We start from the raw sequence: 26604 nt of genomic DNA, 5'->3' as shown, positions 1-26604 counted from the left end.
TTACCTTCTCCACATGAAGGGCTGAGTGGGGACTGAGCCACCGAATGTCTTTCACAAATTGCCAGTAATCAGTCTGGCGGCAGCAAACCTGCAGACAGAAAGCACAAAGTGAGCAAATCACTACCATTTTGGACTAAATCTAACTCTAGTGTTGACATTCAAAGAGAGAAAAAAAGAGCATAACCCTTCTTTGCTTCAACAAAGGTTCTCAGCATCAATCAAAGGAATATATACACATGTTCACTCTTTTAAAGCCTAATTGTTAAAAATTATTTTAATCATTCTTTTGAAGAGCTAATAAATGCCTGTTATAGAAGGTGTACTGCAAAAATAATACATTTTCTACCCCTCTTTCTCCATCATTTATTTTCTAAAAGGTAACTGTGGCAAAGGGTTATTTGTTAAACACCAGAGATAGGTTATCTTTAGTCCCTACAGCAAGCAAAATTACATAAAGAAACATACCACTTTTCCCATGCTATCCAGGTCAAGAAAGGGCTGTATTTAGGATCAAAGAAATGTTCAGTCCTGGATAAATGGAATAAGCCTGAACATGATAGCAAAATGTTTATACCATGAAAATTCAATGGTTGTTTTTGAGAATTCTTTCTGAGACTACTGCACAGAAATTAAAACCGGCATCTAAATAATCCAAAAAATATAGGGCTGGATGAGATGCCTCACACCTGTAAACTGAGCACTTTGGAAGGCCAAGTCAGGAGGATCACTTGAGGCCAGAAGTTCAAGACCTGCCTGGGCAAAATAATAGGACCCATATCTATTTCTTTCTTTCTTTTTTTTTTTGTAGAGACAGAGTCTCACCTTACTGCCTTCAGTAGAGTGCCATGATGTACACAGGACTCACAGCAACCTCTAGCTCTTGGGCTTCCGCGATTCTCCTGCCTCAGCCTCCCAAGCAGCTGGGATTACAGGCGCCTGCCACAACGCCCGGCTATTTTTTGGTTGCAGTTCAGCCGGGGCTGGGTTTGAACCCGCCAACCTCGGTATATGGGGCCGGTGCCTTACTCACTGAGCCACAGGCACCACCCCCCATATCTATTTCTTAAAAAAAAAATAGCTGGGCATGATGGTATGTGCTGGTAATCCCATCTATTTAGGAGGCTGAGGCAGAGGACTGCTTGAGCCTAGGAGTTTGAGGTTATGAGTGAGTGAGGTTATAAGGAGTGAGCTATGATTAGGCCACTGCACTCCAGTATGAGCAACCGAGTGAGACACTGTCTCCAAAACAAAAGAACAAAAAATTATATATAGAGAGAGTATGTGCACATGAGAACTAGCACAAGTATCAAGAGACAGACCAACTGATACAACAAAATCAACCTAGAAAGAGACCTTAAGATATATCAGAACTTAATAGATGATCCAAAAAGCATCTCAAAAGTCAGTGGACCTCCGCTACACGAGAAAGATGCAAGTGAGAACTAGCAATGTCTGACGTACAGGCTCATTTTGACAATCAGCATTTTGGAGACGTTTAGTATTTTGACAGCAGTTTGGCAGAGTTTCTGGTCCTTGGTTTCTGGTTTAGTCAATATTAAATGACCAGACAGAGCTGGCCAGCAATGGGATATCAATTCCAGCATGTCTCCTGTTTATATCACTTTTAAGTGAATAGCATCTAAAATTGGTTTTCAAGAAGGAATACTTCCCAACACATTCTATGAAGCAAACATCACCTTAATCCCCAAACCAGGAAAAGACCCAACAAGAAAATAAAATTATAGACCAATACCACTAATGAATATTGATGCAAAAATATTCAACAAGATCCTAGCAAACAGAATCCAGCAACACATCAAACAAATTATACACCATGACCAAGTGGGTTTTATCTCGGGGTTTCAAGGCTGGTTTAATATACGTAAATCTATAAATATAATTCAGCACATAAACAAATTAAAAACAAAGACCATATGATTCTCTCATTGATGCAGAAAAAGCTTTATGATAATATCCAGCATCCTTTCATGAACAGAACACTTAACAAAATGGGTATAGAAGGGATATTTCTTAAACTGATAGAAGCCATCTACAGCAAACCCACAGCCAATATCGTATTGAATGGAGTTAAACTGAAATCATTTCCACTCAGATCAGGAACCAGGCAAGGTTGCCCATTGTCTCCACTGCTTTTTAACATTGTAACGGAAGTCTTAGCCATCACAATTAGGCAAGAAAAAGCGATCAAGGGTATCCATATAGGGTCAGAAGAGATCAAACTTTCACTCTTCGCAGATGATATGATTGTATATCTGGAAAACACCAGGGATTCTACTACAAAACTCTTAGAAGTGATCAAGGAATACAGCAGCATCTCAGGTTACAAAATCAACACTCATAAATCTGTAGCCTTTGTATATACCAACAATAATCAAGCTGAAAAAACAGTCAAGGACTCTATTCCTTTCACAGTAGTGCCAAAGAAGATGAAATAGTTGGGAGTTTACCTAACAAAGGACGTGAAAGATCTCTATAAAGAGAACTATGAAATTCAGAGAAAAGAAATAGCTGAAGATGTTAACAAATGGAAAAACATACCATGCTCATGGCTGCGAAGAATCAACATTGTTAAAATGTCCATATTACCCAAAGCAATATACAATTTTAATGCAATCCCTATTAAAGCTCCACTGTCATACTTTAACGACCGAAAAAATACTTCGTTTTATATGGAATCAGAAAAAACCTCGAATAGCTAAGACATTACTCAGAAATAAAAACAAAGCAGGAGGAATCATGCTACCAGACATCAGATTATACTATAAATCGATAGTGATCAAAACTGCATGGTACCGGCACAAAAACAGAGAGGTAGATGTATGGAACAGAATAGAGAACCAAGAGATTAACCCAGCTACTTACAGTTATTTGATCTTCAATAAGCCAATTAAAAACATTCAGTGGGGAAAAGATTCCCTATTTAACAAATGGTGCTGGGTAAACTGGCTGGCAACCTGTAGAAGACTGAAACTGGACCCACACCTTTCACCATTAACTAAGATAGACTCTCACTGGATTAAAGATTTAAACTTAAGACACGAAACTGGCTCTGCGGCTAAGGCGCCAGCCACATACACCATAGCTGGCGGGTTCGAATCCAGCCCGGGCCCGCCAAACAACAATGATGGCTGCAACCAAAAAATAGCTGGGCATTGTTGCGGGCGCCTGTAGTCCCAGTTACTTGGGAGGCTGAGGCAAGAGAATTGCCTAAACCCAAGAGCTGGAGGTTGCTGTGAGCTGTGATGCCATAGCACTCTACTGAGGGCAACAAAGTCTCTAAAAAAAGAAAAACTACTGTTGTTTTGCAGATGACCATATGCTTTGATATTTTTAATTCTCAAGACCAGATCCACTTTTAATAACTATAACAAGATATGTTAATAGCATTTTGAACTGACTTTGCATATTTTCTTTCTGGCATAACATGGTGAAACTGCTTTATATTCTGGGTAAGTGATTACTCTAGATGACCATGTAGTATTAGCAATGGGATAAGAAAAGAGCATACATGCTATCATCATGCAAGCACTGGAACCACGAAATGGCAGTACTACTAATCTGGTAACTATTTTGGTCAACATCCTGGGAAACTTACATGGAGTTTTTGAAAAACAGGTTGGCATGATTTTCAAGTTTCTGGTCAATATAACGAATTAGTACAAAGACTAACAAATGCAGAAGAGAAAAATAAATTTAGTTTTGGTCATGTTGTGCTTGGACCTATAGGACAGATAGCCAGATGAAAATGTGTAGGAGACAGCTAGTCTTCTGGATCTAGAGTTCAGCAGAGATGTCTGAGCTTGGGGGACCTTCAGTGTATGGGTGATATTCAAAGCAATGCAAGTGAATGACATTGCTTCAAGAAAATATATAAGGATATGTGGCAGAACCCCATTTTAAAAAATTCCAAGACATTCAGGCACAGTAACTCATGCCTGTAATCCCCTGGGTAGTAAGAACCCATCTACATGAAAAAATAAAAAAATTAGCTGGCTGTGGTAGTGGACATCTATAGTCCTAGGTACTCAGGAGACTGAAACAAAAGGATCATTTGAACCCAGAAATTAGACTTTGCAGTGAGCTATGATTATACCATTGCACTTTCGCCTGGGTGACAGAGAAAGACCCTGTCAAGAAAAAAAAAAATGCCAAGAGAAGCAAATTTCAGGGAAAGAATGGAGTGGTTACAGAGGTAGGCCAACGTTCCTGTGGTATCAAAAGATAATGCCATACAGGGCGGCGCCTGTGGCTCAGTGAGTAGGGCTCCAGCCCCATATGCCGAGGGTGGCGGGTTCAAACCCAGCCCCGGCCAAACTGCAACAAAAAAATAGCCGGGCGTTGTGGCGGGCGCCTGTAGTCCCAGCTACTCGGGAGGCTGAGGCAAGAGAATCGCGTAAGCCCAAGAGTTAGAGGTTGCTGTGAGCCATGTGACGCCACGGCACTCTACCCGAGGGCGGTACAGTGAGACTCTGTCTCTACAAACAAAAAAAAAAAAAGATAATGCCATACAACTCAAGGAATGATGATCATCAACAATACTAAACACAAAATCATGTCCAAATGAGAAATGTTTATTAGATGGATGTCATTTTACTTAAAAGTGCAATCCAAGATCACTAGTGGTAAGGGCAGAAATCAGATTTCAGTGGGTCAAGTTATTTGTTTTGCAAATTCCAAAGTTTTAATTATTATTTTCTGGAATATTTATATTTACAGGAATATATGTAACGAGAAACTAAAAAATGGAAGGAACATTTATTCTTTTATTTATTTTGAGTTGCCCTGGTAGAGTGTCGTGACATCACAGCTCACAGCAACCTCAAACTCTTGGACTTAGCAATTCTTTTTTTTTGTTTGTTTTTTTGTTTTTTTTTTGGTGGTTTTTGGCCGGGGCTGGGTTTGAACCTGCCACCTCCGGCATATGGGACCGGCACCCTACTCCTTGAGCCACAGGCGCCGCCCTGGACTTAGCAATTCTTTTGCCTTAGCCTCCCAACTAGCTGAGACAACAAGCGCCTGCCACAATGTCCGGCTGTTTTTTGTTGAGGTTGTCATCATTGTTGTTTTAGCTGGCCCGGGCCAGGTTCGAACGCAGCAGCTTCGGTGTATGTGGCTGGTGCCGTAACCACTGTGCTACATGCGCTAGCTGCAAGGAACATTAATTACTTCTTATGTGCCATGAACAGGGGCAAATTTTATGTGATTTTATTAAATTTTTTCACCAAGATTTCATGAAATAAATACTATAATTCTCATTTTTATATACGAGAACAAGGTTCAAAAAATTAATATTACCTAATAGCTAAGATTTACTTGACAACTGTATTTTCTTATACTTTTCCTTTAATTCTCATAGGAACCCTAGGAGGTGGGTAGCACTATCAACTCCTTATCACACAAATGAGGAAACAGAAGCACAAAGAATTATGTAACTTACCCCCCAAAAAACACAGTTAATGGTAAAGCTGAGATTATAATATGAGCAGTCTGACTCAAAAGTCCATAATTTTAAATATTATGTCGTTTTATTTCCTAGGGACCTGAGTGATGAGTCTGGATTTTGATCTAGATTCTGTTTGATTCCAAAGACAGTCTATTACACACCATTGCTTCTAAATTCCTAGAACAGTGTTTTTAAAATGATGACCATTAAGAAGAATTCAGCTCTTTAAAGCAGAAAGTTTTTTTTTCTGTCTTTAAAATTCTTTAAGAGAGAGCCTCACCTTTGGAACTTATGAAACTTAATCTAAATAGAAAAAAAAATCTAACAAGCTATCTTTTCACTGAATTCTGAAAATATCCAATTGGAATATTGGTTCAAAGGTAACACACACCTATTTCTACAAGGAAGGGCAATATATTAAATCCTATCAAGTATGAATACTTTAATGCCAATTAGTTGATTAAATCTTTTTTGACTTATCTAGCAGAAAACAAATTCTGATAAAAAAGAAAGACAGGGCTGGGTGCTTGTAGCTCACTGGCTAGGGTGCCAGCCACATACACCAAAGCTGGTGTGTTCAAACACAGCCTGGGGGCAGCGCCTGTGGCTCAAAGGGGTGGGGCGCCGGTCCCATATGCCAGAGGTGGTGGGTTCAGACCCAGCCCTGGCCAAAAAAAAAAAAAAATCAAACACAGCCTGGACCTGCCAAACAACAATGACAACTACAACAAAAAAATAGCCGGGTGTTGTGCTGTGAGCCTGTAGTCCCAGCTACTTGGGAGGCTGAGGCAAGAGGATTGATTGCTCAAGCCCAGAAAGTTTGAGGTCTCTGTGAACTATGATGCCATGACACTCTACCCAGGGTAACATTGTAAGACTCTGTCTCAAAAAAAAAAAAAAAAAAAAAAAAAGGTCAGATGCAGTGGCTCATGTCTATCCCAGCACTTGGGAGGCCTAGGCAGGTGGACTGCCTGAGCTCACAGGTTCAAGACCAGCCTGAGCCAGAGAGAGACCCCATCTCTAAAAACAGCCGGGCGTTGTCGAGAGTGCCTATAGTCCCAGCTTCTTGGGAGGCTGAGGCAAGAGGATCATTTGAACCCAAGAGTTTGAGGTTGCTGTGAGCTAAAATGTCACAGCACTCCCCCCCAAGGATGACGAAGTGAGACTCTGTCTCAAAATAAAAACAAAAACAGACAAACAAAAACACTGCAAACACTGCAAATGGAGTTACTGCAAAAGGTAAAGAAAAAAACATTAAGTATTATTGGATTCCACTCATTTTCAGACTTCAAAGCTTATCCAATTAGGATGTAAAGAAAAAGAGGAAACATGGCAGTGGGCTGGAACTGTAACACAAGCATGACTATATGAAGGAAGAGGAAGGTTTACCTGAAGATGAGGTGACTGAATCGGAAAAAAACCTTAAGTCTGGTGAAAGAGTTGGATGTCTGTCCAAAGGCTCCTGACAGCTATGTAGAGACTTTAGCCAGTGGCGGTACAGTTTCTTTAGAAAGATTCTTGGTACAGAATCCAATAGCATTTATCACTATGGCTTTATTAACCATTATGGAATTCTCAGTATATCAAGACACATGGATGAAGTATGAATACAAAATAGATAAGGATTTTTCTAGCAAATTGAGACTCAATATAGATATTACTGTTGCCATGAAGTGTCAATATGCTGGAGCAGACGTATTGGATTTAGCAGAAACAATGGTTGCATCTGCAGGTGGTCTAGTTTATGAACCAGTAATATTTGATCTTTCACCACAGCAAAAAGAGTGGCAGAGGATGTTGCAGCTGATTTGGAATAGGCTGCAAGAAGAGCATTCACTTCAAGATGTGATATTTAAAAGTGCTTTTAAAACTGCACCAACAGCACTTCCACCAAGGGAAGATAACCCATCACAATCTCCAGGTGCATGTAGAATTCATGGTCATTTATATGTCAGTAAAGTAGCAGGGAATTTTCACATAACTGTGGGCAAGGCAATTCCATGTCCTCAAGGTCGCACGCATTTGGCAGCACTTGTCACCCATGACTTATAATTTTTCTCACAGAATAGATCATTTGTCTTTTGGAGAGCTTGTCCCAGGAATTATTAATACTTTAGTTGGAACTGAAAAAATTACAAAAGATCACAACCAGATGTTCCAATATTTTATTACAGTTGTGCCAACAAAACTACATACATATAAAATTTCAGCTGACACCCATCAGTTTTCTGTGACAGAAGGGAACGTATCACTAACCATGCTGCAGGCAGCCATGGAGTCCCTAGGATATTAATGAAATATGATCTCAGTTCTCTTATGGTGACAGTTACTGAAGAGCACATGCCATTCTGACAGTTTTTTGTAACATTCTGTGGTATTGTCGGAGGAATCTTTTCAACAACAGGAATGTTAAATGGAATTGGAAAATTTATAGTCAAAATAATTTGCTGTCGATTCTGACTTGGATCCTATAAACCTGTCACTTCTGTTCCCTTTGAGGATGGCCACATAGACAATCACTTACCTCTTTTAGAAAATAATACACATTAGCACCTCCAGAGTGAAGGAGAAAAATTTTGCTTGAGATAGAAATCCTTTTTAATAATAAAATATCGTACACTATATTCAAAGAAAAGAAAATATGAGGACGGCACCTGTGCCTCAGTGGGCAGGGCACCGGCCCCATATACCAAGGGTGGTAGGTTCAAACCTGGCCCCAGCCAAACTGTAACAAAAAATAGCCAGGCATTGTGGCGGGTGCCTGTGGTCTCAACTACTCAGGAAGCTGAGGCAAGAGAACCGCCTAAACCCAGGCAGGAGGTTGCTGTGAGCTGTGTGACGCCACGGCACTCTACAAGGGCGATAAAGTGAGACTCTGTCTCTACAAAAAAAAAAAGAAAGAAAGAAAAGAAAAGAAAATATGAGAAGCAGGAAACATACTTATTTTCAAATGGAAAAGGAAAAATAACCCCAAACTGAGATTCTATATATGTTGTGTCTGTTACAAATGTCCTAAAAGAAATTATGCAGCTAATCAGTGAATAAGCCCAACAGGAGTATTGCCTGATGCTTTCACAGCAAATGGGCAGAATGGAAATCAGGCCTTGCCTCTTGGGGACAAAAAGCCTGAAGGAAAGAAATGAAACCAAATCTAAAGAAAAGGACACTGAAAAGTGCAAATGTTTGCATCCTTTTGTTTTTAAAAGATATGATGTCAGGTGGCACCTGTGACTCAGTGAGTAGGGCATTGGCCCCACATACCAAGGGTGGCAGGTTCAAACCCGGCCCCAGCCAAACTGCAACAAAAAACAGCTGGGCTTTGTGGCGGGCGCCTGTAGTCTCAGGTCCTTGGGAGGCTGAGGCAAGAGAATTGCCTAAGTCCAAGAGCTGGAGGTTGCTGTGAGCTGTGATGTCATCACACTCTATTGAGGGCAGCAAAGTGAAACTCTGTCTCTAAAAAAAAAAAAATAATAAATTTAAAAAAAAATATGATGTCAGAATAAAATATGGAAAACTAGTCTAGCCTTTAAAAAATTGTGATCAGGTCACATTGTTAATAAAGAAAAACAGGGACTAGTCCCTATGTTATAGCTATCTTAATGTTAAGCCATATTGACAGACCACTTATCCAATAATATGGTCTTATGAAGGTAATGGCTTTTCTTTGAATTCTGGGTTTTGACCTTGAAAGTCTTTGAAGACAAGGTAAATACTCACAGGGGCACATATGTAGGTGCCATAATATGTAACAGAGATATTATTCACAGGTTGTATAGTGGAGACTTACACAGGGAGAAGAAAGCACTTTTTTTTTTTAAAGATGCCAAGTTTCCTATTATGATCATTATAGGTATACTTTGGGGAGAATAGGGTGGGCAATGAAAAGATCCACTTCTGATGATGAAAATTATCAGTCTGTAAAATACTAAGAGGAAAACGAGAATATTTCATACATGTGGTAAGTGGAGAACAGGGTAATTTAAGTGTCAGGAAATTTTAAGTATACTAAGAATGTCAGGCTCTAAAAGGTGTCATACTAAACAGTGTCCATTGAACTGTAAAACTGGATTATGAAAGAAGTATTTGCATTAAGGGTGTCCTGAATGCAATTGATTTTGTGTTAGATTGTGTTGTTCTTTCTTACTATTTATGGGTTGGTTTTAAATCGCTAGAACATAAAAGATTAAAAATAGTGAGAGGGAGCTACCAGGTGCCATTAAAAACTATATTTGCGGGCGGCGCCTATGGCTCAGTGAGTAGGGCGCCGGCCCCATATACCAAAGGTGGCAGGTTCAAACCAGGCCCCGGCCAAACCGCAACAACAACAACAACAACAAAAACAAATATATTTGCCGGCCCTGGCCAAACCGCAACAACAACAACAAAATAGCCAGGTGTTGTAGCGGGCGCCTGTAGTCCCAGCTACTCAGGAGGCTGAGGCAAAAGAATCGCCTAAGCCCAGGAGTTGGAGGTTGCTGTAAGCTGTGTGATACCACGGCACTCTACCGAGGGCGATAAAATGAGACTCTGCCTCTACAAAAAATAAATAAAAACTGTATTTGGAATATGTGTGCCAACATCAGTTTTCCTTTTGTAATACTAACAGTAGAAAAATGACCAATTAATCCCAAAGTTTAAAACATTTATGGAGCTTGATTGCACTAATGTACACAGCTATGATTTAACGTTAAAAAAAAATAAAAAAAATAAAAAACATTTATGGAGATAGGAAAACAAAACTCCAGGCTAGTAACAAGACTGAAAGACTAGGTTTAAAATGGTGGCTTTAGAAGATGGGTTGTCAAAATTATAGTTTTTCAAGTGGATCTGAAAAAAAAATAAAGTGGGAGGCCAACTGTGGTAACTCATGCCTGTAATCTTAGAACTCCGAGAAGCTGAGGCAGGTAAATTGCTTGAGCTCAGGAGTTCAAGACCAGCCTGAGCAAGAGTGAGACCCCATCTCTACTAAAAAATAGAGAAATTAAACAGGTGTTGTGGTAGGTGCCTATAATCCCAGCTGCTTGTGAGGCTCATCTGAACTCAGGGGTTTGAGGTTGCTATGAGCTATGATGCCAAGGCACTCTAGCCTGGGCAACAGAGTGAGACTCTGTCACAAAAAAAAAAAGATAAAATGGTTTCTTAAAAACAGGATAGACAATATAATGGAGAAGAAACATGGTGACAAAACTACTTTGTGGTAAAGTTTGTATAGAATGGTATTTTGCAGAGAATGACAGAAGCATCTTTGTTTAAAATACACAGTATCATTAAGAGCCATGAAGTTAACTGACAATGTAAATGATTAATAATTATATTAATAACATGCTAATTTATTAAATTACATGAAAACATGAAATGTTTTACTAAAACATTTCTATTAAAAACATGACAAGCCCAGGAGTTGGAGGTTGCTGTGAGCTGTGTGATGCTATGGCACTCTACCGAGGGCCATAAAGTGAAACTCTGTCTCTACAAAAAAAAAAAAAACATGAAATACTTTTAATTGAATCCAGAAAATTCCAAATAATGAGCTTTCTCTGGGTTTTGATTTCTTTTCTTCAGATATTATATTTAACAAAGTTGGACTAGGAATAACAGAATATCTCTCTTTTTTTTTTTTTTGAGTTTAAATGCATTTTATTTTTAAACAACCTACATGACATGTTTTTTCTTAAAAACAATGCCTCCACTCCAAATAAATCACGGTCAAAATAAATGAAGAGCTCAAGATGACATCAGTCCTGTTTGTCTTAAGTCCTGGTGTTGTGTGGATGACAAGCAGCAGCCAGTTATGATGACAGGTGATAGATCCAAAGTAATCGCCAAATTTGTTAACATTTTTCCATTTCTAAACCATCCTTAAAGAAAATCATATATGGGGTCACACCATCCTCACGGTAGTCCAGGAGAGCAACCATGCCATCTGGATTCATGTTTTCACCAATAAAGAACTGGTAGTTTTTGAAATTAGCCAGGATGTGCTTGATTTGTTCTGCAGCCCCTGTCATAAAAGGTTTTACTCTTTCTGGTCTCTGTTCTTCAAGTTTGCCTTTGATTGACTTCATGTAATCTTTGATGTACTTCTTGTAGGCTTCTTTTGTGAAGCTGGTTTCCTGCAAGTGATGGGTTCATGACAATATCAACACCAGTGATAACTGTGCTTTCGGTACCTTCGCCCTCAGGTCCTTCAGCGGAAGCATTTCCACCAATGAGAGAGTCATCAATGTTACCCTCCGTCCTACTGACCATCTTCCCCTCCACCTCCAAGCATAGGCCGTCTGCGATCTCTCGGATCTTGTAAATGTCGGAGAACATCTCATCATGGCTGATGAGGTCCCAGTAGATAATCATGATGGCGGCTGAAGGGAGACAGCAGCGACGCTAGTTTTGCAGGAGGCCGGAGCTCAGGGCGAGCGCGGCGGAGCCGGAGCGGCGCTCGGGGGGAGGGGGGGAGCGGGCGGAAAAGCCAGAATATCTCTCAATAGGAATTTTAATTGGTGAGATTTAGAATTTTAGGTATTTTAGAATTAATTTTGGTCCTCTAAATAGGCTTGCTTGTAAGAAAATTCAGTTGGGTTTCAGGGTTAGTTTAATATATTGGAAAAATGATAATTGATTTAAGATTCCTTCAGTTGGGGTTATAAGAGTTAAGTATCTTTAAGAAGATTCCAAAAATTATCTTGATATTTATACATGATTTTTAATTATTTCCATGTTTTCCAAATACCATATTAAACTTTTTTTTTTTTTGTAGAGACAGAGTCTCACTTTATGGCCCTCGGTAGAGTGCCGTGGCCTCACACTACTCACAGCAACCTCCAACTCCTGGGCTTAAGCGATTCTCTTGCCTCAGCCTCCCGAGTAGCTGGGACTACAGGTGCCCGCCACAACGCCCGGCTATTTTTTTTTTGGTTGCAGTTTGGCAGGGGCCGGGTTTGAACCCACCACCCTCTGTATATGGGGCCGGCGCCCTACCGACTGAGCCACAGGTGCCGCCCCATATTAAACTTTTAAAGAAATTAATCTGTCCCATTAAAATTAACTATAAAGGGAATTTCTTTAAAGCAAAAAAAACAAAAAAACAAAAAAAACTCAACTATAGTTTATAATAAAAACAATTTAAGCTCTAATCAAAACTACCATTCATATGGCATCAACCAGTTGTCTACAAAGTAATGCTCAAAGAATATGCTAAAAATGATTATATTTTGTAAATATCTTTGTAATTATTTTTTAAATATTTCTTTCTTTTCTTTTTTTTGAGACAGAGTCTCATTTTGTCGCCCTTGGTAGAGTGCTATGGTGTCATAGCCCACAGCAACCTCACACTCCTGGGCTCAAGCAAATCTCTTATCTCAGCCTCCCAAGTACCTGAGACTACAGGCACCAGTCACAACACCTGGCTATTTTTAGAGATGAGATCTCACTCTGGCTCAGGGTGGTCTCAAACCTGTGAGCTCAAGGCAGCACCTGTGGCTCAAGGAGTAGGGCGCTGGTCCCATATGCCAGAGGTGGCAGGTTCAAACCTAGCCCTGGCCAAAAACCACAAAAAAAAAAAAAAAAAAAACCTGTGAGCTCAGGCAATTCACCTCCCTTGGCCTCCTGGAGTGCTAGGATTACAGGTGTAAGCCACCATGCCCAGCCTGTAAATATTTCTTACATGTGTCCTAGGATGCTAAGAGGAAAATCCTAATGCTTCATCATTGTCTTTCTCCTTATCATCATAGCACATACTTAACTAGCTCTTAACTATGTCTAAGCCTGCTTTACATACATTAACTCATGTAATCCACACAACAACCCTAGAGGTAGATACACACTACCTCCTTTTACCGGTGTAGAAACTGAAGCACAAAGAGGTTAAGTATCTTGTCCAAGGTCACATAGCTAGTATGAACAAGCTGAAATATGAACCCAGGCAGTCTGGCTCTACTCTGAACCACACTACCTATTAACTATTACTCATGTTAATCCTCCTCTCTTTATCTCATGTTTTCACTAGTCACTTGTATACCTACTAGACTTTTCACTTATATTTTGAGAATGAATTCTCACTAGTCCTGCAAGGAAAGTACATAATTCTTTCTTTCTATTACTAATTTGAAGATAGTAGTAACAAAAGTCTAAATTTAGAGAACAAAGTATAAATTCTAATTCAAAAAGAATCAGAAGGTCGGGCACAATGGCTCAGGCCTGTAATTCTAGCACTCAGGCTGAGGCAGGTGGATTGCCTAAACTCCGGAGCTTGAAACTAGCCTGAGCAAGAGCAAGACCCTGTCTCTACTAAAAATAGAAAAACTAGCTGGGTGTTGTGGCAACTGCCTATAGTCCTAGCTTCTTGAGAGGCTAAGATAAGAGGATCACTTGAGCCCAAGAGTTTGACATAGCTGTGAGCTATGCCGACATGGCACTCTACCCCAAGACAACTGATTGAGACTCTGTCTTGGGGGTGGGGAGCAGAAGTAGAAGAACTGATGATTTTGTATCAGAAAAGAAACTTTTGTTGTAATTACACCAATCTCATCAAGCCTAAGCAATTAATCATCACTGGAACACAATTAGCTTCTAGGCAAAAGGATTTGCCAAAAGAAAGTACATTTAATGTAACTGAGCACATGGAGTTTCACCTTCTCACTCTGCAGAAACATTGCCTGGATGAAAGCCAGAGACTAATTGAACACATTTCTGCCTTAGTTGTTTTTCTTCCTTTATTCCACCTCCTTCTGAAAAAACAGCATGGTATTAAACCAAAACTAAGATTCAGAAGAAAAAGCTTCCTGACCATGGTTGGCTAAAAATGCTTCTCCAAGCAGTCCACATCCTAACTCCAAGAACATGTGGATGTTAACTTTTATGGTAAAAGGAATTTTGCAGATGTGATTAAATTAAGGATCTAGAGATGGGGGAGTTATCCTGAGCGATCCAGACAGGCCCAAAGTAATTAATTACAGAGTCCTTTAGGAGAAGAGACACAGAGAGAAGGTGATGAGAAGGCAGAAAGAGATGCGAAGAGCCTATGCCACTCTCTCTGAAGATGGAGAAAGTGGTCAAGAACCAAAGCATCTAAGGAATGCAGCTCTAGAAGCTGGAAAGGTTAGGAAACAGATTCTCCCCTAGAGCCTCCAGAGGACGTATAGCCCAGCAGACACCTTGGTTTCCTTTGTTTGTTGTTTTGAGACAGACTGGTCACCTTGTTGCCCCTGGTAGAGTGCCGTAGCATCATAGCTCACAGCAACCTCAGACTCTTGGGCTCCAGTGATTTTCTTGCCTCAGTCTCCGAAGTAGCTGGGACTACAGGTGCCTGCCACAACGCCTAGCTACTTTTAGAGGCAAGGTCTCACTCTAGCTCAGGCAGGTATCAAACCTCTGAGCTCAGGCAATCCTTCCAGAGTGCTAGGATTACAGGTGTGAGCCACTACACCCAGCCTCTCTCTCTCTCTTTTTTTTTTTTTTTTTTTTTTGTAGAGACAGAGTTTCACTTTATTGCCCTCGGTAGAGTGCTGTGGCGTCACACGGCTCACAGCAACCTCCAACTCCTGGGCTTCAGCGATTCTCCTGCCTCAGCCTCCCGAGTAGCTGGGACTACAGGCACCCGCCACAATGCCCCGCTATTTTTTTTTTTTTTTTTTTTTTGAGACAGGGTCTTGTAGTTGCCCAGGCTGGAGTGCAGTGGCTATTCACAGGCGCGATCCAACTACTGATCAGCACGGGAGTTTTGACCTGCTCCGTTTCCAACCTGGGCTGGTTCACCCCTCCTTAGGCAACCTGGTGGCCCCCCACTCCTGGGAGGTCGCCATACTGATGCCGACACTCGATCAGCATAGCACACTACAGCCCAGAACTCGTGGACTCGAACGATCCTCCAGTCTCAGCCTCCCGAGTAGCTGGGACTACAGGCGCAGGTCACCATGTCCAGCTCTCTCTTTTTTAATGACACCTTAGTTTCAAACTAGTGAAACTCATTTCAGACTTCTGACCTCAAGAACTGTAAAATGAGAAATTTGTTCTAATCATTAAGTTTATAGACATTTGTTACAGCAACAACAGGAAACTAATCAACTGAACTAACCTCTTGTTGCTGATTTGCTGTCCTACCAGAAATGTACTCATTCCACTAATGTCTACGGTATATAAGGCACTAAGTGAAATATTCTGCATACAAAAAAATATGTTCTTTTTGTCACAGTATTACCTTCAAGAGCTCACAGACAGTAGTGGGCTTCATCATATCCTTGTCAACCAACTTAGTGAAACTGTTTCTTTCCAACAAGCAATTCAGCCAATCTGGCATAAAAGAAGAGTTCTGCATACCTGGTCATGGATGAGCCCATGATAGAGGATGCTCTGCATGTCCCTGCAAAGCCGCTCCAGGCCACCACACTTGGACCAGACGTTGGGGCTGTTGGTTGACACCAAACCCTCCACAGTAGTCTTTAAATTACCCAGCAACTGCCAGTGCTCCTTCCTGCAAAGGCATCAATTTTAATGACGGTTAGTTTAACTTTATTGTTCCTGATCCTATTCACATCAAAGAAAGTCTACACCAAGCAGTCTCTTGCCCCACATCCTAACATTCTCTCACCCACCTAATTTTTCACCTTAGTATAAAACTCAACTTTGAGTGGATTAAAGTTATAAAGAGCACTAAGATAAAAAACAAAAAATGTCACATTTAAATGTCACATATGCCATTATGCTTTGTCAAGTGTTTTTCAACTACCTTATATACATAAGTAGTATATAATCTATGTTTATAGGAATATGACCTGTTAAGATCATTTACGAACAATAACAGTACATGTGCAATATACAAAGATTTTGGTTCTGCTCAGAACCAAAAATCTTCTGCCAAACAAAAGAAACTAAAAAACTAATTTTTATTTACTATATTTCCAAGCACTAACTATATAGTATAGTGAAGGTATATAATATATACCTACACACAAATATTATGGATGAGAATATAAATTACCCAAGATTTTTCCCCCACAATTTTTATTTATTTATTTAGAGATAAGAGTCTCACTCAGTCACCATGGGATTGAGTGCTGTGGTGTCACAGCTCACAGCAACCTCAAACTCTTGGGCTTGAGCAATCCTCTTATCTCAGCCTCCTGAGTAGCTGGGACTACGGGCACCTGCCACAACGCCCAGCTCGTTTTTCTATTTTTAGTAGACACGGGGTCTCACTTTAATCAGGCTGGTCTCAAACTCCTGAGCTCAGGCGATCCACCTGTCTCGGCCTCCTAGACTGCTAGGATTATAGGCGCGAGCCACCATGCCTGGACTCCTTCCCCACAATTTTAAAGCTAAAATTGAGATAAAAATGTTTTAAGTTTGGAGCAGTGCCTGTGGCTCAAAGGAGTAGGGCACCAGCCCCATATTCCGGAGGTGGCGGGTTCAAACCCAGCCCCAGCCAAAAACGGCAAAAAAAAAAAAAAGTTTTAAGTTTGTACTCAGCTACTCTGGGACATCCTTCCAAACTAGATAGCTACTGGCTCATTCTTCTAAACCATTTAAAGTACTTGAATGGAAAAGTCTGAAAACTACTGTCCTACAAGATCAGCAAGAAATTGCTAGCACTTGGCTTGGCATCCGTAGCTCAGTGGTTAGAGCACTGGCCACATACACTGGGGTTGGCAGGTTCGAACTTGGCCCAGGCCTGCCAAACAATGACAACTACAACCAAACAATAGGCAGGCATTGTGGCGGGCGCCTGTAGTTCTAGCTACTCAGCAAGCTGAGGCAAGAGAATCGCTTAAGCCCAAGAGTCTGAGGTTGCTGTGAGCTGTGACACCATGGCACTCTATCTAGGGTGACATAGTAAGACTCTGTCTCAAAAAAAAAAAAAAAAAAAGAAAGAAAGAAAAGTTAGTCATGCCTGGGGCGGCGCCTGTGGCTCAAAGGGGTAGGGCACCGGCCCCATATGCCAGAGGTGGCAGGTTCAAACCCAGCCCCAGCCAAAAAAAACTGCAAAAAAAAAAAAAAAAGAAAAGTTAGTCATGCCTGTAGTCCTAGCTACCTGGGAAACAAGAGCAGAATTGTTTGAGCCTAGGAGTTTGGGGTTACAGTGAGCTATGATGATGCCACTGTACTCTAGCCTGAGTAATAGAATGAGACCCTGTCTCAAAAAGGGGAGGGTGGCAGATAGATCTCACTCCAGTATGTTGTACTGAAGGCCTTGCGATCAAGCATTTATTTGAAGCTGAGTGCAGTGGCTAACATCTGTAATCTTAGCATTCTGGGAGGCCAAGGCAGAAGGATCCCTTGAGTTCAGGAGTTCGAGACCAGTCTGAGCAAGACCAAGATCCTATCTCTACCAAAAACAGAAAAATTAGCCAGGCAAGGGTTGTTACAGGAGTCAGTATTCCCAGCTACTCAGGAGGCTGAGGCAGGAGGGTCAGTTGAGCCCAGGAGTCTGAGGTTGCTGTGAGCTACGCTGACAACAGGACACTCTAGCCTGGGCAACAGAGTGCAACTCTGTGCCAAAAAAAAAAAAAAAAGGAAATTTATTTGAACTAGGAGTCTCCAGGTAACCTAATGCCATGAAATATTTGTGACCAGCCTTCCCTTATTCTGTCTCTATACTAGTCCTGGTAAATACCTCAAGATAACTAAAATGCACATAGGTCTAAGATGGTCACTAAAATACCATTTATTGTTACATGTAAGAATTTGCCATCACAGAAGTCAACTGACTGCCAACTTTTGCTCACTCTACATCTCCTATGCTTCCTCCTTAAGGCTAACCTCTGCTTTGTTTTCATTGACACAGTTTTCACATTCCAACAGGTTAAATCTAATCTTAGAGGCCTCAGAGCCAGCTGACTCATCAGATACAGAGGTGACTCTGCATAACTCTGTTCATTCTGTATTTTTCTTACAAGGTTAACTGTCAAAGAACATCATAAAAAATCTCAAAAGCCTGTGGCTCAGTCGGTAGGGCGCCGGCCCCATATACCGAGGGTGGCGGGTTCAAACCTGGCCCCGGCTGAACTGCAACCAAAAAAAAAAAAAAAATAGCCGGGCATTGTGGCGGGCGCCTGTGGTCCCAGCTACTCGGGAGGCTGAGGCAAGAGAATCGCTTAAGCCTGGGAGTTGGAGGTTGCTGTGAGCTGTGTGATGCCACGGCACTCTACCGAGGGCCATAAAGTGAGACTCTGTCTCTACAAAAAAAATCTCAAAAGCAGACATTAAGTGCCCTATCATTATAGGGCTTCCAAAATTGTACAAAGACTGGAGGCACCTGTGGCTCAGTGGGTAGGGCGTTGCTCCATATACTGAGGGTGGCGGGTTCAAACCTGGCCCCGGCCAAACTACAACAAAAAATAGCCAGGCATTGTGGCGGGTGCCTGTAGTCCCAGCTATTCGGGAGGCTGAGGCAAGAGAATCACCTAACACAGGAGTTGAAGGTTGCTGGGAGCAGTCACGCCACAGCACTCTACCGAGGGCGATAGAATGAGACTCTATCTCTTAAAAAAAAAAATTACTGAAGAACATTAAATTACAAAGAACATTAAAATCCCAGCATTCCAATCTACTAATCGTTTCCTCTGGACAAAGCTAAAGAACTTCCCTTCCTCACAATAGTGTCCCTGAGATGACAAAGCCACAAAAGAATGTAGCTCTTGTTCTAAGATACACTAAACAATCTATATTTGGTATATACTCAATGCTGCAGAAAAGTAAACTTACAAAATGTTTTACCTACACAGCTGGTCTGTTTAGTGTCTTCATCTTTTAAAAAATCATCGTTGACACATCATTATACATATTATGGGATACACTGTGACATTTTGATACACCTAGGTGTGTGTGTGTGTGTGTGTGTGTGTGTGTGATGTGTGATGATCAAACCAGGGTAATTAACATATCCATTACTTTAAACATTTATCATTTCTTTGTGATGAGGACATTCAAAAGTCTCTCTTCTAGCTATTTTAGAAATATACAGTAATCAGTGTAACCTGGCTTATTGTACCCTCAATGAATCCCCAACAATAAAAAAAAAAAAAAAAAAAAAAAAAAAGAAAATATTAACCCCAAAAGTAACATGGCCAGATTGTAAAATCCACAGGGATTTTTCTCTTTTGTTCACTAATACATCCCAAGTACCTAGAACAGTGCTATGCACATAGTTGGCACTCAATAAATAACTGCTGAATGAAAAAAAAAAAAAAAAAGAAATATACAGTATATTGTTCTTAACTCTAGTCATTCTACTATGCAGTGGAATTTATTCCTTCTATCTAACTGTAACTCTGCCTGCTGACCAAGCTCTCTCCATTCCTCTTTCCCACCTACCTTCCCTATCCTCTGGTAATCTCTATTCCACTCTGTGTATTTTTTTTTTTTTTTTTTTTTTGGCCAAGGCTGGGTTTGAACCCACCACCTCCGGCATATGGGACCGGTGCCCTACTCCTTGAGCCACAGGCACTGCCCCCACTCTGTGTATTTTTATGTTACCCAGGCTGGTCCTGAACTCCAGGTTTCAAGTGATCCTCTGGACGCAGTCGCCCGAAGTGCTGAGATATTAGGTGTGAACCATGTGCCTGGCGGATATTTTTACTTTACTGAGGAACATACTAACTTAAGTTATCACCAGCAGTGTCTAAATTTTCCTCTTTTACTTCCACATCTTCACCAACACTTGCTATCTTCTGATTTTTCTTTTTCCCCGTTGCTGTTGGATTCAGTTTGCTAGTACAGTTTTTTTAAGAGGGTGGAGATTTTTGTACCTATTTCTTCAAGGATACTTGCCTATAGTTTTCTATGCGTCCTTGTATGGTTTTAGTATCAGGGTAATGCTGGTCTCATAGAATGAGTTCAAAAGAATTCTCTTCCCTTTGATTTTTTTTTTGAGAAATTTGAGAACTAGTATTACTTCTTATTTAAATGTTTGGTAGAATCCATCAGTGAACCTATCTTGTCCTAGGCTTTTCTTAGATGGAAGACTCTATTACTGATTCAATCTCATTACCCATAATTGATCGGTTCAGGTTTTCTATTTTTTCATGATTCAATCTTGGTAAATTTTATGTGTCCAGGACTTTCTTTCTTTCTTCTAGGTTTTCCAATTTGCCGGGTTATATTTGTTCAGAATTGCTAATGATCCTTTGTATTTCTTTTCTTTTTTTTATTCTTTTACCAAACACAGAAGTAGTAAAAATCCTTTGTATTTCTGTGGGGTCAATTATAATGTCTCCATTGTCATCTCTGATTTTATTTATGAGTGTTCTTTTGTTCTTAGTCTAATTAAAGGTTTGTCAATTTTTTTATCTTTTCAAATAAAACTGTTAGTCTTTTATATGGTTTTGTTTGGTCTCTCATTTATTTCTGCTCTAATCTTATTTCTTTCTACTAATCCTGGGTTTGCTTTATCCTTGTTTTCTGATTCCTTGTAAAATGTTAGATTGTTTACTTGAGATTGTTCTACTTCTTGGATGTAGATGTTAACTGCTATAAACTTCAATGTTAGTACTACTTTTGCTATATCCCATTTGTATAGGCATGGTGTGTTAAGAAATTTTCTATTATCCTTTTCAATTTCTCTATTGATCCATTAGTTGTTCAGAAGCATGTTGTTTAATTTCCATGTATTTGTACAGTTTCCTAAGTTCTTCTTGTTATTGATTTCAAGTTTCACTGTGTAGTGGTTGAAAAAGGTATTTGATATGATTTCAATTTTTAAAAATTTATTGATACTTGTTTTGTAGCCTACCATATGACTTATCCTGGAGAATGTTCCATGTGCTGTTGAGAATATGTATTCTGGCCGGGCACGGTGGCTCATGCCTGTAATCCTAGCACTCTGGGAGGCTGAGGAAGGTGGATTGCTTGAGCTCACAGATTTGAGACCAGCCTGAGCAAGTTGAAGACCCTGTCTCTAAAAGATAGCTGGGCCTCGTGGCAGGTGCCTGTAGTCCTAGCTACTTGCCTACCTTGATGTACTGTGGCAAGTGAAACTCTTATCTCAAAAAAGAAAAAAGAGAATGTGTATTCTACAGCTGTTCTGTAGATAGATATCTGTTAGATGCATTTGATCTAGGGTGTAGTTTAACTCTGATATTTCTTTGTTGATTTTCTGTCTGATGTATTCATTACTTAAAGTGGGATATTAAAGTCACCTGATTATTAGATTATAGTCCATCTCTCTCCCTCCAGCTCTGTTAATATTTGTTGTATATGTTTAAGTGCTCCAATGTTAGCTGCATACATATTTGCAATTGTTATCTCTTCTTGCTAACTTGACCCCTTTGTCTTTACGTAATGACTCTTCTTGTCTATTTTTATAGCTTTTGATTTGAAGTCTATTTATTCCTGCTATTCCTGCTCCCCTTCGGTTTCTATTTACACAGAATATCTTTTTCCATCTCTTCACTTTCAGTCTGTGTGTGCCTTTAGAGATGAAGTGAGTTTCTTTGCTTTTTTTCTGAGACAGATTCTCACTATGTCACCCTTGGTAGAGTGCTGTGGCGTCACAGCTCATAGCAACCTCAAACTCTTGAGTTTAAGCGATTCTCTTGCCTCAGCTTCCCAAGTAGCTGGGACTACAGGCACAATGCCCGGCTATTTTTCTGTTGCAGTTGTCATTGTTGCTTTGCTGGCCCAGGTTGGGTTCGAACCTGCCACTCTCGGTGTATGTGGTTGGCGCCGTAACCACTGTGCTATGGGCACTGAGCCGAGTGAGTTCCTTGAAATCAGTACATAGCTGGATATTGTTTTTTTATATCTATTCGTTTAGTCTTTTAATTAGAGACTTAATCAATTTATGTTTAAAGTAATTCTCGGCTCGGTGCCCACAGCACAGTGGTTATGGCGCTGGCCGCATGCACCGAGGCTGGTAGGTTCGAACCGGGCCTGGGCCTGCTAAATAGCAATGACAATTGCAACAAAAAATAGCCAGGCATTGTGGCAGGCATCTGTAGTCCCGGCTACTTGGGAGGCTAAGGCAAGAGAATCGTTTACGCCCAAGATTTTGAGGTTGCTGTGCGCTGTGATGCCACAGCACTCTACTGAGGGTAACATAGTGAGACTCTATCTCAAAAAAAATAAATAAATAAAAAATAAAAAAAAAGTAATTATCAATAAATAAGGTTTTACTAACAACTGCTTTATTACTTGTTTTCTAAATTTTTCTGTAGTTCCTTTCTTCTTTTCTCTCTTACAGTCTTCCTTTGTAGTATGGTAATTTTCTCTACTAGTGTGTTTTGATTCCTTGCTTTTCCTTTTTTCATGTATCTATTGTGGGTTTTTGCTTTGCGATTGCCATGAAGCTTATGAAAAACATCTTGTTTTAAAATAACAGTTATTTAAAATAACAAGTTATTTTAAACTGATAGCAACTTAATTTTCATCATAAAGATAGAAAAGGCAACAAACAAAAAACTCCATTCTTTAATTCTATTCCCCCAAACACCTGGAATTTTTAATGTCCCATTTTACATTTTTTTATATTTATCTATCTCTTGTAGTGTCTTCATCTTTTTGTAATTCTTTACCCTGATAATACAATTATCCTTAGAGTTAAAATACTAAATTAAATTGAAGCCCACATAGTGGTTGAATTATTCCATTTATGCCTGAATCTTAGATGCAAGTAAAGAGATCACCAGCGAGAAATCAAACATCCTTTCTTTGTTTTTTAAACCACATTTGCAGCAGGTTAGGTCAATTTTTCCTATATTAAACCTGTTTGATAATTATTTGGATAATTATTACAGTAACCTTTATCTGGACACAGCTAGGGGCTTTGAAGTGTATTAAGTTGAAAGCAGCTCACTTTTACAAGAACTAAGAATGTTCTACTTTAATCACCATAAATTAAATTCATGTCTAAGTATCTCACTCTAAGCCAAGGACAAATCAGGCCTGAATGGCAAAGGAAAGCATAACCCAGCTCCACCAGAATCATTTCATCAACTCATAGCCAATCTCAGAATAAAGTGCTATTTATTTTCTTCTGGGAGGATTGTGACCACAATCCTCCTATAAAGAGGAATAGAAATTGCTTAGGTGACTCGAAGAGGTATTCACAGAAAAAAGTTTTCCTAAATGCCAACTCAGTTTTAGGATTGCCAAATTAAAATAAGAAATAACACTGAACATCAAAATTTAAAAAGTTACAGACAAGGTGTGGTAGCTCATACCTATAATCTTAACACTCTGGGAGGCTGAGCCAGGAGTTTGAGACCAGCCCATCTCTACTAAAAATAGAAAAACCAGCTCGACACTGTGGCAGGTGCCTATAGTCCCAGCTACTTGGGAGGCTGAGGCAAGAGAATTGTTCAAGTCCAAGAGTTTGAGGTTGCTGTGAGCTATGATGCCATGGCACTCTGAGACTCTGTCTCAAAAAAAAAAAAAATTTAAAGTTACAAACTGGCTCGGTGCCCATAGCTCAGTGGTTAGGGCACCGGCTACATACACCAGGGCTGGTAGGTTTGAACCCAGCTGGGGCCTGCTAAACAACAATGACAATTCCAACAACAACAACAAAAAATAGCCGTTGTGGTGGGCGCCTGTAGTCTCAGCTACTTGTGAGGCTGAGGCAAGAGCTTAAGCCCAAGAGTTTGAGGTGCTGTGAGCTGTGACGTCACAGCACTCTACTGAGGTCGACATAGTGAGACTGTCTCAAAATAAATAATAAAAGTTACAAACGAATGTTTTTTTACATTTTTAACTAATATATAACTAAAATATAACTAATCCCTAAAATTAAGTGAAATACATGATAGAAAATAAGCAAAAGTATTCTATAATTGTAAAATGAGATTCAATATAAGACATATACATAGTATACATATATATATCTTCAGTCCCCAAATGCTCTTTTTAGCAGTAAAAAGAATTTTTAGCAGTAAAAAGAAACAGCTTCAGCTTATTGGCATATCCCTTCCATGGTGTGCTGTTCACCTGGAACCAGTCATGGTATCATTACCTGAGGTTATAACTGAAGGTCAGGTTTTCTCAACTCAAGAAATGATTTGATCCCTGGAGTAGAGGGAGAGAGGTAGGATATCCATATGATAGGTTATCGTGAAAGAATAAAAAATTTTGATCAAAAGGGCTGGTTCCCAGAAGGAAGGAAGTTATTTTGGAAGGCCATTCATGCTAAATTTGAATAACAACAAATTATAGAATTTCAACAAAGAGATTTAACAAAAGGATGGAAAGTCCCTTATGTCAGACTCCTAACTTGAGGATAGGAGTTCAAGACCAGCCTGGGCAACAAGATGAGAACCCCTCGCTACAAAGTATTTTTAAAAACTAGCCATGTGCCTGGGCACAGTGGCTCATGCCTGTACTCCTAGCAACTCTGAGTGGCTGAGGCAAGGGAATTGTCTGAGGTCTTGAGTTTGAGACCAACCTCAGCAAAAGCGAGACCCCCATCTCTACTAAAAATAGAAAAACTGAGGGAGGAGGATTGCTTGAGCCCAACCTAAAGGCTGCTGTGAGCTATAACACCATGACACTCTACTCAGGGCAATAGCTTAAGACTCTGTCTCAAAAAAAAAAAAAAAAAAAACAAACTAGCAGGGCATGGTGTCATGCACCTGTAGTCTCAGCTACTTAGGAGGCTGAGGCAAGAAGATCACTTGAGCCCGGGAGTTGGAAGCTGCAGTGAGCTATGCTTACATCACCACATTCCAGTCTGGGTGCCACAGTGAGATCCTGTCTCTTAAAAAAAAAACAACAGGGTAGCGCCTGTGGCTCAGGGAGTAGGGCGTTGGTCCCACATACTAAGGGTGGCAGGTTCGAACCTGACCCTGGTCAAAACTGCAAAATAAATAAATAAAAAACAACAACAACACCAAAAAACTTGTCACCTCCAAGGACCGCCTCAATCTAATCTTTAATTCCCATTTAACCTAATCTCCCATTCTCAGTAAAAACTGCTCCAAGTAAGCTGGTTTATTCACAGAAGTCCTAAAAAACAACAACAAAGAAAAAACATTTAAAAAGAATTTCCACAGCTAATGAAAGCATGTTAAAGTATAAAAAGCAGAATGCAAAATTACATGTATGGTCTCAACATAAAAATACCAAAGGAAATAATCATATGTTAACAGTGATGAACTTTAGTGATATGACAGGAGTATAGAGAAGAGGGAAACAATTTAGGTCTTCCCTAAGACTAGCGGTCAATAAAGGATCAAAAATTTGAACAAAGTTAACAAACAAGAAACTGGAAAGCCCCATGAAGGTTTTTAAAATAACCCACGAATCAGGACTTCTTATACAGAAAAGCCTGCAGTCAGGTAGGCCCCTGGGACATTTAACGCTGGAAAGTACTTCCTGGAAATAAGCATTGGGTTTCTCCTTAAGGTAGAGAAAAACATAATTAAGTGAAATAATTATCGGTAACACTGAGGTAACACGAGATTACCACATTTAATTTCCATTTAATTTTTCTTATCTGCCTATATATTTGTTTTTAATTATACAGTATTTAACTTGTAGACTATGTAGTTAAATATGCTGCTTTGAATATAAATAATATGGCTTAAGTAAGTAATATGCTTATACAAAAAAACACACTTGACTCTTACATGGCCTGTCAGCTATGGGGCACCTAGGGGAACCCAACCTTTAGCCAGTTCTACCCATTTTATGGCTGACAGCAGAATCTTTACGCCCAGGAGAGAAGGAATAAACATTACCTTTGGGCATGCGTTGGAACATCATACCTATTTAATAAATTACAGTCATGCTAAATTTGAATGACAACAAATCATAGAATTTCAACAGAGTAGATTTAACAAAAGGATGGAAAGTCCCTTATGTCAGACTCCTAGCCACCAACAAACTCCTTAGTATGGAGTTTAAAAATTCTCCTTTATGTGGCCCCAATATAAATACCAACACTGCTGCTCAGTCCTTCTCCAGTTAAATACAGTCATTCTTTCTCCCACACGGTTACAAGCATGCCAACTGTACTCCTACTTCCATGACTTTATTCATGCAGATCTTTCTACTTGAAATGCTTCTTCTCTTCCCATCCCATTCAAGGATCCAAGTTCAGCTCTAGTTCAATGTCCTCTGATTTCTTTTTTATTTTAATAAGTAGAGAGAAAATGTCACATAGTGGGGGAAAGAAAACATATCACAGTCAAGCTAAACTGTTATTCGAATCTTAGCTC

The 26604-nt window shown here is 40.0% G+C and overlaps 1 protein-coding gene and 2 pseudogenes across 18 annotated transcripts in view; 1 reads left to right on the top strand and 2 right to left on the bottom strand.

Annotated features, from left to right (window-relative positions):
• The window catches only part of RUBCN (rubicon autophagy regulator), a 91063-nt gene that overhangs the window by 31620 nt on the left and 32839 nt on the right, over positions 1–26604 (bottom strand). For 13 of the 17 annotated variants that reach the window (XM_053564522.1, XM_053564524.1, XM_053564514.1 and 10 more), the window contains exons 2-3: positions 15776–15929; positions 5–88 (exon numbers count right to left, since the gene is read on the bottom strand). In XM_053564522.1, the coding sequence (XP_053420497.1) occupies positions 5–88; positions 15776–15814 (123 nt within the window). In that variant the 5' untranslated portion in view covers positions 15815–15929. The remainder of the gene's footprint in view (positions 1–4; positions 89–15775; positions 15930–26604) is intronic. The other 4 variants (XM_053564525.1, XM_053564530.1, XM_053564527.1 and 1 more) reach the window with 1 other exon arrangement.
• LOC128567331 (endoplasmic reticulum-Golgi intermediate compartment protein 2-like) lies at positions 6860–8305 on the top strand (annotated as a pseudogene).
• Positions 11073–11830, bottom strand: LOC128567334 (translationally-controlled tumor protein-like; annotated as a pseudogene). Its single transcript, XR_008374872.1, has one exon. The product of XR_008374872.1 is annotated as a translationally-controlled tumor protein-like (transcript).

The sequence above is a fragment of the Nycticebus coucang genome, chromosome 16 (assembly GCF_027406575.1).
Source record: "Nycticebus coucang isolate mNycCou1 chromosome 16, mNycCou1.pri, whole genome shotgun sequence".
In the NCBI taxonomy this organism is placed as follows: Eukaryota; Metazoa; Chordata; class Mammalia; order Primates; family Lorisidae; genus Nycticebus; species Nycticebus coucang.
Note: the sequence above shows the minus strand (reverse complement) of the source record. Positions and strands in the feature narration are given on the sequence as shown.